Source organism: Mesoplodon mirus (genome assembly GCF_964341445.2).
Source record: "Mesoplodon mirus genome assembly, chromosome: 3".
Classification (NCBI taxonomy): domain Eukaryota; kingdom Metazoa; phylum Chordata; class Mammalia; order Artiodactyla; family Ziphiidae; genus Mesoplodon; species Mesoplodon mirus.
Genome location: NC_138978.1, coordinates 147235625 through 147253994, shown reverse-complemented (window position 1 = coordinate 147253994; position 18370 = coordinate 147235625). Strand labels below are relative to the sequence as shown.

Below are 18370 nucleotides of genomic sequence, written 5' to 3'. Positions count from 1 at the left end.
TGAAGACAATGTGTGACTAGGGCAAAAGGTGAAAGGAAAAGATGAGAAAAAAATGGGGAAACTGTAGAAAAGTCTGGAGAAGTAGGCAGAAATGAAGTCATGTTACTCTTCTGGTTGTAAATAGCTGGATGATTTAAGCAGTAGATGAAGAGTATTGATGGTGATCACCATGAACATTCACTCTTGATTGCCTTCCAGTAGTGGGGAGCTGGACCACATTCAAGGTGGCAGCTCCAGAGGCAAACCAAGTTAGCAAAGAATAGGAAAACCAAGCAACTCTAGAAGAGTTGGACAAATCTACAGTGTTTATCCTGAAGAAATGATTTAGTTTAACAGTAAAAGCTGTCTTCAAATATTTCTACAAGAGCAGTTAGATTTATTTCATGAAACTTTTTAGAGGACTGGGCTAGGGATAATGAGTGGGATGTTACAAGAAGTACATTTTGACTCCATATAAGGCAGAACTTTCTAACATTCAGAGCTGTTCAGAAATTAGCTGGGCTATGTGGAGAGCTGGTAAGCTCCCCATAGCTGAAGTGTGCAAGCATAGGTGCATCACACTTGTCAGGGAGGCTGTTGAGGGAATTACAATGAGGGCTGGGTGGTTATAGGTGACCTTCTCCAAGTCAAAGATTCTATTATGAGGATCAGAAATGCAAATATATTAAAGGGCCAGGTAGGTAACATCAATAAATAAAGTATCCACATGAGAAAATAGGGATTGGCGGGGTTATGGCTAACTATACACATAGTTTGCAATAATGTTCACATTTCTTTTTTTTTCAATTAAATGACATGGGTCAAACAAAACCTGTCTGTGGACCTAATTTGGCCTGCTGACCTCCTTTCTGTGCCTTCCTTATTTGTCCTGAGATCTGGATTCTGCTCTAAACTCTACCACTCAATTGCTACATATAATGTCTGATGTTAGGCCATTTATAGATCTCAGTTTCTTCATCTGTTCTATGAGAAGCATAGATGACCACTGAGTCCTGCTTCAGGTCTAATTTATCTCCTAACAGATAAAGGCAGAAAGTCAGAAGGATGGAACAAAGCTAAGTAGACAGGAAGCATTATTCTTGTTGTGTCTTTATTACTTAAAATAGTACTGTTTGCTTACAGAACTCTGTACCGGGATGAATAGAGATGAGTTCCTTGAGAGTAAGGACTATGTGTTAATCAACTTTCTCTTGTTTTTTTTTTTTTTCCCTCGGTTTTTTTTTTTTTTTTTGCAGTACGCGGGTCTCTCGCTGTTGTGGCCCTTCCCGTTGTGGAGCACAGGCTCCGAATGCGCAGGCTCAGCGGCCGTGGCTCACGGACCCAGCCGCTCCACGGCATGTGGGATCTTCCCGGACCGGGGCACGAACCCGTGTCCCCTGCATCGGCAGGCGGACTCTCAACCACTGCACCACCAGGGAAGCCCTTTCCTCTGTTTTTAATATTAAAAATATACAGAAAAACATGGAGAGAAATCAACCTGTGCACCCAACAGAATTGATAAATTTTATATGTGCATTGATATATCATTTTTATAATAAAATATTAAAGATGTGACTAAATCTGCTGTGTATGACTGCAGTCTCATTCACTCCCTTTCTCTGCCCTCCATGTATTTATACTTGGACCATATAAGTAAGTACCATAAACAATTTATAGAATTTTTATGTCCTAAAAGCTGACTTAAATGGTATCATATTCTACATTATCTATATGTACCACATAATGCTTCTTTCACTCAATGGTGCAATCTTAGACTCATCCACATTGATACATATAAATGTAATTCACTAATTTTAATTGCTAAGTGGCATTACATCCTATTACAATATCACAATTTTTTCCCTTAAATCTGCTTATTTAAAAAAATGCATTAAATATCATTACACACATTTTTCTTTATATGTAAGTTTACCTGGAAGTGAAATTGCTGGGTCATCAGGTACCTATAGGTCTGTTTTACTAAATATTGCCATCTTGCCCCAACGTTTGTGTGCCAGTTTACACTCTATTCTACAGGATATATGAATTCTTATCTCGTCAAATCTGGTCACCATTTGGTATTCTCAGACTTTTATAAATTTTGCCCATCTGATGGGTGAGAACCATCATTAAAATTTTAAATTAACATTTTTCTGATTAATGAAGTTGGGCATATTTTCATCTTTATTGGCAATTCCAGCAACTTTTCTATGAATAATCTGTTCATATCTTTGCTTGCTGTTCAACAGAATTATTTTTCTTTTGCAGGGAGAGGGGCACAATTCTACATAGTGGTTAGCAGCAGACACTCTGAACTGCTTTAGTTTCGATTCCAAATGTGTCATTAACAGTTGCTTGTACTTGGTTATGTTACTTAAATTCTCTGTGGCTCAGTTTCTTCATCTGTAAGATAAAGATAAAAATAGTATCTCATAGGATTATTATAGTGGTTAAGGGAGTTAATACATACTAACCACTTAGAACAGATCCTGACATAGAGTAAATACTTAATAAATGTTAGCTATTATCATTATCTTACTGTTGGTGAAGTGTTCTTTATATATTTTGGAGAGATTCTTTGTTATGTATATTGCAAAAAATCTTTGTGGTTTGTTAACTTTTGTCATGCAGACATTTTAAATTTTAATGTAAATGAATCAATTTTCTTTACAACTTGTGCTTTTTTTCCATGTATCTAAACATATTCTTCTTCACAGGTTCATAAAATTGTCCTTTTTTATTTTGAAACTATTTTTTTTTAACAAATCTAAGCCTTTAATCTACCTGGAATTTATTTTTTTATATAGAGGTAATGATCTAATTCTCTTTCTTGCCATACAGATAGCCAATTATTCCAATAAGTTTCAACTTTTGAGGCCAACTCTCTCATAAACCAAATATACATATTAGCCAGAGTCTATTTCTAAGCTATCGAGTTTGTCTAATTAATCTATTTTTAACCCTACAAAATGCCATACTGTTTTAATCACTATAGATTTAAAATAATTCTTGATATCTAGAAGAGCAAATTCTCCGAGTTCTTCTCATAGCTGCCCTGCCTATTTCTGAACATCTGCTCATACACATGAATTTTAAATAAGTTCACCAAATTTCATGAAAAAAAATCTATTGCGATTTTTATTAGAATTACATTAACTTTGTAGGTCAATTTGGGTAATAAATTTATAGTACATGTCCCTGATATTGAGCTTGTATATGCATTAACAAAATGTTTTTATCTTGTTTGATTTTATAATTTTCTTCCCTAAAAGTATTAAATACTATCTTCTATATTTTTTCCTTGGGTACCATGTAAATTTGAATGTAATTGTAATGGAATTTTTAATAACATTTTCTATTTTCCAATAACTGTTAAATAAAATCTTACATTTTAATCATTTTTGTATGTTGATCCTATTTCCAAGAAACTTCCTGAACTTTTTTAATCTAAGTGGTTTGTCTGTGGATTCTTTTCTATTTTGTATGCAATCATCTGCAAAGAACAATTGTGCCTCTTTCTTTCCAATAATTATAACCTGTAGTTCTTTTTGCTGTGTTTTTGAGTTGCCTAGAGCTTCCAGTAATTGCTATATAGAAGTGGTTTTAATGAATAGCTTCTTGTCTTGAATTTAATGTGAATGTTTCTAAAATCTGAAAATCTAAAATACAGCAATTGCTATGGGTTTGGGGTAGATGTGTTTTATCAGGTTAAGGAAGTTTGTTTCTATTGTTAATGTACTATTTTTTCACCTTAATTTATGGACAGGTACTGATTTTTATAGAATATTTTTCTAGATCCATTGAGATGCCCACCTTTTCTCCCTTTTTTCTGTTACTGTGTTGAATTATATAAATAGATTTTCTATTTATTTACCTGTTTTACTTATTTTTAATGTTGATGCATCTTCTCATTCTTGGGATGAACCCAGTTTTATCATGATGTACTCTAAGTACATGTCTGGATTTGCTAACATGTTATCACAATTTGTTCATCTACATGGTAGTGAAACTGAACAATTAATATCATTTCTTATATTTTCTGTGCCTAGTTTTGATACCACATGTAGGTAGTTCGCCCTTTTATTTTTCATTCACTAAAACAGATTGTATAAGATAGGGACTATGACTTACAGTTCTTGGTAAAATTTCTCCATAAAATTGTGTGGGCTTGATATATTTTATAGGAAGAATTTTTTTACTGATTCAATTATTTTTTTACCATAGATTATTATTTTTCCAACAAATTTTTGGGAAAGTCTACTTGTATTTATTTTAATATACTGTAATAAGATAAAATGTCTTCTATGATATCAATTATTAGAAATTTCTGAGAACTTTTGTAATCTCATGTATGATCAACTTTCTAAAATAATACATGTATGCTTAAAAATCATATGTGCTCCCTATGCCTTGGACATAAGAATAAAGCTATGTTATGTTGTGTTATGTGTGTTACATTACATTATATTGCATATGTATATGAGAGAGAACAACTTTGTTAAAATCTTCTGCATTGTTACAAATATAGAGTCCTTGATCTATCAGCTTCTAAAATACGTGTTAAAATATTTACACAAGTATTATATATTTCTAGATTTCTTCTTGTAATACTATCAGCATTTATTTTATAGATTTATATATATGTATAAATCTATGATAATAGTAGTTTCAGTTATATTATCAGTGTATTTTATCAGATGCAGCTTGGGTTCTCTGGGAAGCAGACACTCAGCAATTAGCATGCAAGATGTTTATTAGGCAGGACTCTTGCAATCAAAACCTGTAGAAGGGCAGGGAAGAAAATGGCATTAGACAGAAGGAGATGAGCTGTGATGCAGTCTCAATAAAGATCTAAGATGACCCCATGAAGAGTTATGGAGCTAGGGTAGTCTTTTGGAGTTGCCTCCAGTTAAAACAAGGGTGCTGGATCTTTATTCCTTCTGTCTGATCAGTCATTGGGTTCAGCCTTCCCTGGAAAGAAGTGTGCTTTGGGGTGAAGCAGGTTTTTCCATAGATGTAATCCCCCAGTAGAAGTTTATAGCTGAGGGCCATCTTCCAACAGGACTCCCAGAAGTAAGGAGGAGTAAGTCCTTCATTACTAAGAGAGATCTGGACAGAACATTATATATTCCCCACAGTCCATATCCTTACACTGCTCAGATCCACTTTTTTTTGTATAGATTTTTGGGACTAACTCTTCTAGCATTCCAGTGGGCCTCTATCCCTGGGGAAAACTTAGAAAAAAAAGTTAGTGGAATAAACTACAGTCCCCACCATTGGAGCTGATCCCAGGGCCATAACCAACCCTCATTATCTCCTTTCTCCACCATCTATTATAAATTCCCCTCATCCTCAGCTAGCACCTCTGGTGGTCTGGAGATTTAACTGGTATTGTGAACTAGACTTTCATTCCTGTGGGGTCGAATTCCTTTCCTGGTTACCATGACCTTCTCAGGCCAGAATTATTGCACTTGTCCATTTGCTGTGAAAACTTGGTATTAGAGTACTAAAAGATATCCAAACCTATCACCTGATCGCTAAATATAGTCCTCCTTCTCCCAAAAGGTAACAGCATCTTTATCTTCTCTTGCCAAGATGGCAATTCATTTTCTTAAAGGCTGGTACCTTGGCATGAGCTGTCCAAAGTGCATAGGCAGCAGCCAAAGCTAGAACACTTTCAAAGCTGGCAGGCTTTCATGTCATTTTACCAGACTAGTATTTCCACCTGTTGTTCCCGAGTGTGGAATATGCTGCCCCTAGCACCCAAAGAAGCATGCCAGGAATTTCACTTCCTTCCTCATGCTGAGAAGTACGAGTTTCAATAATTTATTCTTTATTGGGGGGTGGGGGGATGATTCTTAGAATGTCATAAACAACAGACACCTAAAATTTTACTGAAGTTGCAGGCCCTGAATGTTCATAGGGGTTATCTCCAACTCTCTGGAACACCTGCTTCTTAACAAAGCCCCCAACTAGTATCTGCTTTGGCCCATATGGTTCCATTAGCGTGGCTTCATCAATATCATGAACAAATGTAATATTCTGTGTGAATAGCCAGATAATCTACATCTCTTCAAACTATATTTTGGCAGTGGGCAGAAGTGTTAACACAGCCCTGGAGCAAACCTGTAATGTATTCTGTTGTCATTTTTAAGTAAATGGAAACTCTATCTTTTCTTCTTTTCCTAAGGATAGAAAAGAATGTGTTTGCCAGATCAATGGCTGCATACAATATATCTGATGCCATGTTAATCTGTTCTAGTAAAGATACTACATCTGCTATTGGACATAATGTCTGGTTGTGTTTGCAGTAATCCACTATCATGTTTCAGGATACATCTTGTTTTTCTAGTGTGCGATTGCTGAATAAAATGGTGACTGCCGGGAATCATCCCTGCATTCTTTAATGGATTTTAAAGGTGGACTAATTTCAGCCATTCATATTGGACTATGTTTTATTTTCTAATTTACTATCTTTAAATAGGGATGGGAGATGAGGTAGTTTCTTTGGCATCCACTTGGCTTTTTTCACTAGAAAGCTCTTATCCTATGGACCAAGGACCCAGTGTAGAGGTTGTGCTGACTCCCAAGTGTATCTATTACAACTATAAATTGGGGTTTGGGGAAACGAGCACTAGCTAGGTTCACAGACACAGTGGACCCACTGTGAGCTTACCTTGGCTATCACATGTTTCCACTCTAACAGAGGGGCCATAATAACACTTTGGCATCAATATTAACTTGAACCCTGAATCCAACAATCCTCAAAATGCTTGAATATTCTTCTTTCCCTAGTTACCCAATAAATGGCAGCAGGTCCCTTTGGGAAAGGTCTGAGAAAGCCATTGCCATGTATATTTGTCATGATGTTGCAGGGGCCTTCCTCTGAACCAGTCTCTCTCTCTTTTTTTTTTCTTTTGCAGTATGCAAGCCTCTCACTGTTGTGGTCTTTCCCGTTGCGGAGCACAGGCTCCGGAAGCACAGGCTCTGTGGCCATGGCTCATGGGCCCAGCCGCTCCGCAGCATGTGGTATCTTCCCGGACCGGGGCACGAACCAGTGTCCCCTGCATCAGCAGGCGGACTCTCAACCACTGTGCCACCAGGGAAGCCCCAGTCTCTTCTTTAGTCAGTGGGTCTGTGTCTGAAAACCGGATATTGGAATGAGGATTATAATTTTTATTAGAATGATTGCTCTCAGCCTTATGATTATCATCCTCAATTTTTTTTTTTTTACTTTACAGATAGAATCATACTCATGTTGGTACCCATATATTTTGCCCCTAGGGATGCCACACTCTTTTAACAATGTCTGTAACTTTCTAAACATCAGGCTCCCTGGCTGTTCTTCCAACCATGCCACTGACTGTAATAATTGTAGAAAATTATTTCTACAATTAAATAGAAATAGTAGAGTAGAAAATTTTGCCACCTGGCCTCTATTGTTTGCAGTCAGAGTGTTTTAGGGATCCCCTTTGCTATGTGTTAATGAGCCTACTTCTGTAGTGGTTGTTCCTACCATCAGCCCTGAGTTATAGCAGAGAACTATGACTGAACTTCCTACTGATGCTAGTGCTTTTCTCACTAGTATGTTCCTTATTGCTCTGGTAATGATGTATCCTCTCAGCCCTCTTATGAGGTATAGTCATCTAATAGGTTTTCTGGTCTTACATGGTACATCCACTGTAACTCATCCACATTACTGAGCCTTTAATTTCCTTTTTCCACTGCCTTTTGTGACCATTCTGGCTTTTATTCTTTACTTAATGTAGAACATCACATTTCCCATGTTTCTAGGTGCTTGTTCACAGTGCTTCCTGAGGTCCTGGCCAGAGTGTTAATGCCTTAATGCTTGCATTTCTGTAACATGCTCCCATTTTGATAAAGTCTCTTTCATCCACATTTATGCTCCTTTTTCTCAGTCTAACAGCCTCAGAATGCAGTCCCAAATATACCTTTCCAGTTCCTACTGGTATTCTAGTAGGTCCTAAAGTTCCATGGTGGGTTAGTCCCTTTCCCCTCCCTAGTGGACTCAGGTATCCTTAGTATGGCTGGGTTATGTTTTGACTTAATCCTGCTTATTGGCCTACTGACCTGAAGAATGATGGGGGCAGAACCTGGGGGCAGAGTGGAGGCTACGTATGTTTTCTCTACATCATCTTTAAACAAGGGGGAGTGCTAGATCTTTATAGGGAAGGGCCACTTCTGAAGGGCCCCCAAGTTCAGCTGTGTCTGAGAATTCAAGACTTTCAGAGGCATCAACCTGGATGCCCCCATGTCATATGTCCCAACAAGGGCCTTGACCTTGGCATAGCAGACATACCTGGGTTAGAAGTTAAACCTTCTTTAGAGCTTGGCTACACTTACAGTTTAAGTCCTGGGCCTGGTCCTGAAATTTCTCTGCCATCCCTCTGCCGGACATGAGAGTCTCCTTGTATACTACGAAGGAGGCCCTCTAGCTTTCACTCTCTTCACTCTTGCTATTAATTGCTAATTAATCACTCAGCTTTTAGGTATCTTTATCCAGAGCAGTCAATGGAGCATAGCAGTAGCCACCAAATTCTTCTCTCCTTATAGTTATGATTTCCTCCATATTTTTTCCAAACACCATACATCCCACCAACGAATGCATCTAAATTTATTATTTCTTTTTTAGTATGTGCCTGGTATATCTTTTCCTGACTTTTAAGGTTTCTTATGTATTTTAGGGATTCCTGCATATAACAAGAATTTTTATTTCCAATTTCCAATCTGTCTTTTAATAGGTGAATATAATTCATTCAGATTTATAATAATTTCTGATCTATGTGTGTATACCTGTGTATATCCTTTTATTTGACGTTCTCTATTTACTAGGCTTTTCTTATTGAATTGGCTGTATTTTCCTTATTTTCTCTGTTTCCTCCTCTACTGATTTCAAGGTTAAACATTCCACTTCTTCTTTTCTTTTTTGAAGGGGGGGGATCTTTACCTTTATAGTTTTAATGCACAAAGTTACCCAAATATAAGACTAATCAATATCTCTATATGCTACTGAACACATGAGGAATGTAGAGTGTTTTAACTCTGAACCGCCCCCTCCCAATATCATCCATGACTGTTGTATCACAGTTTGGTTCTACTTGGTTTTGATACCACCCACCCCCCCTTAGGTGCATATTTGGTTCATTTATCCTCACAGCAAATTTAATTCTACTATTCTGGCTTTGAGTTTCCTTTTCATTTCTAGGATTTGGTGAATGTTTTCCCCTTTGTGCTTTCAATTTCAGCTATGTACTTTTAAGGAAGATTTGTGTTCTATCTTATTTAGCATTTCTATGTGTTTGGAGCCAGATTAGAAGTTTCCCATTTCTGCTTAGCCCACCATATTGACTAGGAGTTTCTTTTTATTAATCTTAACTGTTTTTCAATCCTTGAAAGTTATCTTGCATGTAGCAGATCATCAAAGTTATTCATTCAATAGTTATTTATTGAGCACCTACTGAGAACTGATGCTAAACCATGGAGTTAAGAAAACTTGCTCCAGTATGTCTGGAAAATGTTTACTCTGTGACTGAAAAGGTGAGGAGAGGGTACGCTTTTCACAGGGAGTTCTTGTAATCATCTCTTTTAGTTAAACATTCCTGGGAACAAAAGCTCTCCTAAAAGGAGGTAAACTGACAATCTAAGAATTTCCGCTCTGTTAGAAATGACGGCAGAGTTTTGATTCTCTGAAGTAACAGGCCTCAGGGAAAGTGTGTGTAATTGAGATTCACCAAGAAACTGAAAACTCATTTCAGCCAAGAAATCCCACCTCACTTTTTATCCACCTTTCCCCCTCCCTCCTCTCTAATGCACCAAGCCTTCCCACAGGGTTCTCTGTCTCTAAGAGAACTCCAGGGAACAGAGCAATGGTTAGAAGTGGCAGTGGTGAGAAGCTCAGGGCTCTGGATGGCCCACGTGAAGCCCAATGAGCAGCACAGTCTTTGAAAAGGCTCATCCTCTATGGCTTTGGTGTGGCCACTGTCCTCCTCAGGGATCTGTACGTGATCTGGTACAAAGTCAGCGCAGGCATTGTTTTACTTTCATTGTATTTTTCTCATTGTTCACAGTGTTTGTTTGTCTCTCTCTCCCAGAGGCCTTCACCCACTGAGTAAGAACATGCAGGAAATCAATGTGTCTTGAGTAGTATACTAAACCTCTGGGAGGCGCAGGAAAGCAATAGAAAGACAAGGAACGTCAGTCTCCCAAGTTTTCCACACCTTCCTCCAGAAACACTTGACCTTAGACTCCTGGCTCTGGCTCTCTGGTTCTCTGGAGCATCATGTCAGGTCCCAGGTGGTAAACATCACCCGGTTCTCGTTAGAGTCCTGATCCGTCTGAGCAGGTTTTTGGAAACAGCCTCTGAGAGCTTGTTTTCCATCAACCCTCTGACATTTCTGTCTCCTTCCCAGAGGCCCAGTAATTGGGGCCTCTTGGGTCCTGAGCTACAGACACTTCCCCACTTTACAAAGATTTTCTTTTATAAAACACAGGTTTGTAACTGAACTGGTCCTTTCCCATGCCCAAGCTGGTGTAAAAACTCATCTAATTTTCCTTCTGGTCTTTGGTTCAAAAATAAAAGCCTTTATTTTTAAGTGTCCTTGGCTCAGGTGGCCTAAAGAGCTCTAGGTTTACCAAGTGAATTATTCCCTTGTGCCACCTTTTTTAAAGAAAAAAGATTATGCATTTAAGAATATGAAATGAAGTGTCATTGTAACTCTCCTTCCACATTTCAATTTTTTTCATATTGTGATTCATGATGATGATGGTATAATAACAATGGGATAATATTAGCTAAATATTGACTATATGTATACCCATCACTTTCAAGATGCTTCACATGTGTTGTCTTCATTCAACTTCACAACAACCCTATGAAATCATTACTATCAACTTCATCTCTGTAAATATGTGGAAAATTAGGCTTAGAGAGGTAAGTTATCTTACACATCATACAGCTACTAGATAGTAAAGCTGCAATTTGAAACCCATAACCTGGTTTTGTAACCACCATATTGTGCTACCTTCTGAATATCCAACAAATGTTTCTTTAGGCCAGACTCAGTACAAGAATTACCATAATTAGTAAAACAACTTCATTGCTGGCAAGGAGTTTACACAAAAACAGACCATTGAGTCTTCTTAGGAGAAGTTAACCACACAAAAGTTGTCAAAGTATTGCTGCGGGAGAGGCTAAATGAGCAAAGGAAAGGATTGTAAATGAATAAGGGTGTGAAGTCAGCAAGATAGAGGGTTAGGGGACCCCACTGCTCATTCCTTCCACAAAATCAATAAAAACAATAAATAAATAGTTACAAACCAATGAAGATAGCTCTGGGGAAGCTCTGGACTAAAATGAAGAAGCAGCAGAAATCCTGTGGCACTCAAAACCTGAGGATGGTCACATAGGAAAGCATAGGAAATATTTTACCTGTGTCACCCAATCCACCAGTCCAGAGCAGCTCAGTGCCAAGAAGAATCCTTGGAGGGATTTCACCCCTTGGGGAAAAGGAGAGAAGGAGAACTCCATAAAGATTTACCCACCATAGATGTTTGCAGCCTTTGTTACCGAGGACCCCCACAGTTGTCACCAGTGCTGAACCTAGTTGACAGAACTGCCCAAAGTTCCTACTGCTGCGACTTCTCCCCAGGGATGAAGCTGTTCCAGTGGTGAGACTTGCCCCCGGGTACCTAGTCTCTGCTGCTCTCCACAATCTAGTATCAGGATGCCACAGCATGCAGAGCTTCTGTTGCTCCACACCCTGCCCTCAGGTCCCAAGTCACAGCTTTGACCCAACATTACTGGGGCTGAGCTGCTGCTGCTCTGTGCCCTGCCCATGGGTCCTAAGTTGGGGCTTTGACCCACCATAACCAGGTCTGCACTACTTCTTCTCTGTAGCCTGACCCCTGGGTCCCAACACACAGCTTTAATGAGCCATCACTGGGGCCATGCTGCTGTTGATCTGTGACTGCCCCAGGTTTTAAATCACAGCTTTGTCCCATCATCACTGGGGTGCTCTGCAACTGGGGCCAGAATTGGGACTTTGACCAATTATCCCCAGGGTGTGCTACTGCCCTCTGGCCCTAGTCCCAAGCCAGTATTGCAGCCAGTCATCCCAAGGTTCATGCCACTCTGCTTCTCCACCCACTGTCCCTAAGCCTGACTCACTGCAGTGAACCCGAGACACAGTCTCCAGCTCCACAGAAGATCTGCACAAGCCCTCACCTCATATGCTGGTGCCACCACCACAGCAACTGAACCTGCATCCCAAAACCCAAGCACAGTGGTAGTTTTATGTGCACCTGACCCCAGCCCTTGGCTCTGCTTCTGCCCTGAGCACCAGTGTGCTAGATCTGGCACCAAGAGATACCCTCAGCTAGAACTTCCTCCCCCAGGCAAAAATGGAGAATAGGAAAACCTCAGAAGCCTTTGTCTCCAAAGACCCCTATAGCTCTAGCTGCCACCACCACCCATGGGCTGCTTCAGCCTTGCTACTGAAGAACTCTGCATTGTTCACCAACATTAACTTCAGTTGTTGAATCTTCAAATAGATTATGCTGTTTTGCCCTCCAAGAACTAGAGACACTACACCCCACCCAGCCAAACTTGCAGCCACCTTCAGGTGAAAGTCTTTCCCCAGTGATGCCAGTCTGAAAAGGTGAGGAGTTAACTGCCTCCTCAAATGTACAGACATCAATGCAAACCTGTTAGAAACACAAAACACAAGAAAACATTACATCACCAAAGGAATACTTAGATTTTCAGTACCTGACCCCAAGGAAATGGAAATCTGTACATTACCTGAAAAACAATTAAAAATAGTTATTTTAAGAAAGCTCAGTGAGATTCAAGAGAACACAGATAGATGACTCAGTGAACCCAGGAAAACAATGCACCAACAGAACAAGAAATTCAACAAAAAGTATAAATCATAAAAAAGAACCACACAGAAATTATGGTGCTGAAGAATATAATAAATAAAAATTTAAAATGCAGTGGAGAGCTGCAACATCATGTTCAATTGAGCAGAAAAAAAATTTGTGAACTGGAAGACAGATCTCTTGATATTATCTGGTCAGAGGAGAAAAAAGAAGTAAGAGTTTAAAAAAAGTGAAGAAAGCCTACATGAATTATGGGATACTGTCAACTGAAACACTATTCAGATTCTGGAAGTCTCAGAAAACAAAAATTTATTTAAGGAAATAGTGGCTGAAACCTTCCCAAATCAGGGCAGAGATATGGCAAACGTGAAGCTTAAAGACCCCCAAACATATTCAATCCAAAGAGATTTTCAAGGAGAGACATTATAATCTATCTATCTCTCAAAAGTCAAAGACAAACAGAAAATTTTGAAATTTTGAAACAAGAGAGAAAAGACTCATCACTTTCAAGGGAACCCTAATAAGTCTATAAATAGATTCCTCAGCAGAAACCCTGCAGCCTTAGAAAGAGTGGAATAATATAGTCAAAGTGCTCAAAGAGAAAAACTACCATCCAAGAACACTTTAACCATCAAGGTTGTCCTTCAAGCAAAGAGATAAAGACTTTCTCAGACAAACAAAAGCTAGAGGAATTTATCACTACTATTTATACCTGCCTTATAAGAAACACTAAAGGGAGTTCTTTAAGCTGAAATGTAAGGACACTAGTTAGTAACATGAAAACATATGAAAATATAAAATTTCCTAGTGAAGGTAAATATATGGTCAAATTCAAAATATTCTAATACTGCCATGGTGGTGGGTAAATCACTTAGAACTCTAGCATATAGTTTAAAGACAAATGTGTTAAATAAATATAGCTACAATATTTTGTTAATGGATACAAATATAAAAAGATGTAAATTGTGACAGCACCAACATAAAATGTCAAGGGGGCAAGTAAATGTGTGCAAGTTTTTTATGCAGTTGAAGTTGTTATCAGTTTAAAATTGACTGTTATAACTATAAGCTGTATTTTGAAAGCCTCATAGTAATCACAGCAAAAATCTATAATAGGTTCGTAAATGATAAAGAGAAAAGAATTAAAACAAATCATAACCAAAAATTTATCAATTTGAAAAGGAAGACAGCAAGAGAGGAAGAAAGGAACAAGAAACTACAAAGCAATCAGAAAACAATTAACAAAATGATGATAGTAAGTTCTCACCTGTCAATAATTACTCTAAATGCAAATGGTTTGAATTCTTCAACTAAAAGACAAAAAGTGGCTAGATGTATTAAGAAAACAAAATCTCAAACTCTTCCAAAACATTAAAGAAGAAGGAACAATTTCAAACTCATTTTATGAGGCTAACATTACCCTGATACCAAGCCAGACAAGGATGCTAAAAGAAAATAAAATTGCAGGCCAATATCTCTGATAAACATAGATGCAAAATTCTCAACAATATACTAGCAACTGAATTCAATGGCACATTAAAATGATCATACACCATGGTCAAGTGGAATTTATGCTTGAGAAATAGGGATGGTCCAAAATTTGCAAATCAAACCACCACCCTTCAACACTGAGGCAAGACCCTCCACCAGCAAAGAGATTATGACTTGCTGAAAGTTCATATGATGTTTAGCATTTTTTAGCAATAAAACATTTTTTAATTAAGGTATTCTTCAAAGACCACAGGTGCAGTTCAGTCAAGCAGAAAGACATCTGATGGCAGAAGGAGTCTCTGTCCTGTTTAAAAAATAATTAAAACATGGATGGACCTAGAGACTCATACAGATTGAAGTAAGTCAGAAAGAGAAAAACAAATACCATATATTAATGCATGTATGTGGAATCTGAAAAAACTGGTATAGATGATCTTATTTACAAAGTAGAAACAGAGACACAGACATAGAGAACAAACATATGGATACCAAGAGGGAGAGGGGGGTGGTGGTGGGATGAGTTGGGACATTGGGATTGACATATATACACTATTGATACTATGTGTAAAATAGATAACTAATGAGAATCTACTGTATAGCACAGGGAACTCTACTCAGTGCACTGTGGTGACCTAAATGAGAAGGAAATAAAAAAAAACGGGGATATATGTATACATATAGCTGATTCACTTTGCTGTACAGTATAAACTAAGACAATATTGTAAAGCAACTCTACTCTAATTTTAAAAAAAGAGGTGCCAATTAAGTATCTTCTATTGCCAATAAAACCAAGATCCCTTAGAAATAATAAAAAGAATCACTTGCCACTAAAAAAAAAAAATTTACAAATCAATAAATGTGATATAACACATCAACAGAATGAAGGATAAAAATCACATGACCATATTAATAGATACAGAAAAAAAGCATTTGGCAAAATTCAACATCCTTTCATAATTAAAAAAAAAAACTCTCAACAAGTTAAGTATAGAAGGAATATATAATCTCAACATTATAAAACCCAAATATGAAAAGTCCACAACTAACATCATACTCAATGGTGAAAAGTTAAAAGTTTTTTCTCTAAAATCAAGAACAAGACAAAGAAGCACATTCTTGCTACTTCTATTCAACAAAGTCTGGAAGTCCTAGCCACAGCAGTTAGGCAAGAAAAAGAAATAAAAAATCATCTAAATCAAAAAGAAAAAAGTAAAATTGTTTGCAGGTGATGTGATCTTATGTATAGAAAACCTTAAATGTGCCACCAAAAACATGTCAGAACTAATAAATGAATTCAGTAAAGTTGCAGGGTACAAAATCAACATACAAAATTCAGTTGCATTTCTATACACTAGAAATGAAGTATCTGAAAGAGAAATTAAGAAAACCATCTCATTTACGATAGTATCAAAAATAAAATACCTAGGAATAAATTAATCAGTGAGGTGAAAGAGCTGTACACTGAAACTATATGACATTGATGAAAGGAATTGAAGAAAATACAAACAAATGGAAAGATAGCCTGTGTTCTTAGATTGGAAGAATTAATATAGTGAAAATGTTAATACCATCCAAAGCAATCTGCAGATTCAGTGCAATCCCTAACAGGATTCCAATGGTAATATACACAGAAATAGAAAAATCTATCCTAAATTTTGTATGGGATCACAAAAGACCCAAATAGGCAAAGCAATCTTGAGAAAGAAAAACAAAGCAGAAGGACATCACCATTCCTGATTTCAAACTGTTATAAACCTATATTAATCAAAATGGTATGGTCCTGGCATAAAAACAGACACATAGACCAGTGGAACAGAATAGGTATCTCAGAAATAAAACCAGACATGTGTGGTCAACTAATTTTTGACAAGAGTGTGAAGAGCCCACCATGAGGAAAGAATAGTCTGTTCAATCAATGGTGTTAGGAGGTGTTGAGTTGATATGAAGCTGCTCACCCACAACCTGCTGAGCTTTCATGTGCAGGGAATGGGGGCCTGTGGCTTCGCCCTGTGCCTCCAGACCACTGAAGTCCGCATTAACCCTGTGGAGTCCAACCCCGACTTCGTGGCGGGTATGATACCTGAAGTGGAGTGGGCGGTGCTTCTGGAGGCTTCAGACACCTTGCATCTGTTCAAGGTGCCCAAAAAGCCAATTCAAGGACATGAACATAAGGAGAATTTTCTGAGAAATATGCACCATGTGCTGCTAGAGGTGGATGTGTTGGAGGGTGCCCTGCAATGCCCAGAGTCTGGATTTCTATTCCCCATCAGCCGTGGGATCCCCAAAATGCTGCTGAGTGATGAGGTGACCTAGACTTAAAACAGTGCCAAGCACCAGTTTCTCATTCTGTGACCTTGTGTATCTTTGTTTACATATATCCTGTTTGTTAGTTCTGTTCTCTGTATCCCCAACCCTTGGCCCAGTGACACATGAAACACAAAGTGTACTTGAGCTCAATATTATATATATACTTTTCTCATTAAAGGTTCAAAACCAAAAAAATTTTTAAATAAAAATAAACGGTGTTAGGAAAACTCTATACTCACATGCAAAAGAGTGAAACTATACCCCCCCTATCTTACACCACTCACAAAAATTAACTCAAAATGGATTAAAGACTTAAAGGTAAGAACTGAAACCATAAAACTCCTAGAAGAAAATGTATAGATATGGACATAAAATTCCCCCATAAAAAAGGAAATCCTATCATTTTTTATAACATGGATGAACCTGGAGTGCATTATGCTGTGTGAAATAAGCCAGACAGAAAAAGAAGAATACTGTATGATATCACTTATACTTGAAATCTGAAAAAAAAATTCTGATTTTTTCACTGTGTGAAGTGATGGATGTGCTAATTATCTTGCTCTTGGTAATTATTCTATAATACATACATATGTTAAATCATCACATTGTACACTATAAATATATACAATTATATTAGTCAATTATTCCTCAATAAAGTTAAAAAACATAAACCAGTAGGGAGCATTCTAGGAACAAGAAGTAATTAAGGGTTTTGTGGCTGGAGATTTGGCTAAGGGGTAGATAGGAGCAACACTGTGAAGGGCCTCACATGCCATGTTGGTCCTCTGGGAGTCTTTGCTTATAATCAATGTATAAGAGTCATCCTGGTTTGCATCTTATAGAAGAAAAGAGCTATAGATTATTCAGGACTGAGTGCAACAAAATTCTGATATGCTTCTGCTTTTCCTGAAATAGTTCTAATTTCTGTGAAAGAGAAATTCAAAGTCTCATCCTGAGACTGAGTAACACCCTTCTGGAGGCTGGAAGACTAGTGATGGCTCCTTGTCTTTCATGACATATCAAATGATACTAAGAGCAGAGTTCTTGACTGCAACCAAAATAGGACTTTTCATTCAACAAACTTTAAAAAAAAAATGTGGTTACAATGTGTCATGCTGTATGACAGTTGCTCAGGATACTTAGTTAAATAAAAATGACCATTCAAACAATTTAAATACTAGTAGAGGATGCAAATATATAAAAGAACAAGTAGACTATATTGTGACATGTTCAATGATTAGAAGTAGGCATAAATAGTATAGGAGCACAGAGGAGGGATATGGTAGATTTCTGGGGAGGAGGCTTGTAAATGGGTTCAAGTTCTGACTCTGTCACGAATTATTAGCTCTATGATTTTAGATAAGAAATGTAATTTCTTGGGGCTTCATTGCTCCTATCAAAACAATGAGAACATTAGATGATATCCGAGTAAGCTCTCAGTTTTAAAATTAAGTGATTAAAAATGCGATCATAGGGCTTCCCTTGTGGCGCAGTGGTTGAGAGTCCGCCTGCCGATGCAGGGGACACGGGTTCGTGCCCTGGTCCGGGAAGATCCCACATGCCGTGGAGCGGCTGGGCCCATGAGCCATGGTCGCTGAGCCTGTGCGTCCGGAGCCTGTGCTCTGCAACGGGAGAGGCCAAAACAGTGAGAGGCCCGCATATCGCAAGGAAAAAAAATGCAATCATTTTATGA

General features: G+C 37.9%; 1 protein-coding gene across 1 annotated transcript; it reads left to right on the top strand.

Annotated features, from left to right (window-relative positions):
* Nucleotides 1-16311: 16311 nt before the first annotated feature.
* On the top strand, nucleotides 16312-16683 carry LOC309799288 (multifunctional methyltransferase subunit TRM112-like protein; the record flags this gene model as incomplete). The annotated part of the gene is made up of 1 exon (XM_082612240.1): nucleotides 16312-16683. The coding sequence occupies one exon, from the start codon at nucleotides 16312-16314 to the stop codon at nucleotides 16681-16683; it is 372 nt and encodes a 123-aa protein (XP_082468366.1).
* Between the last annotated feature and the right edge of the window lie 1687 nt (nucleotides 16684-18370).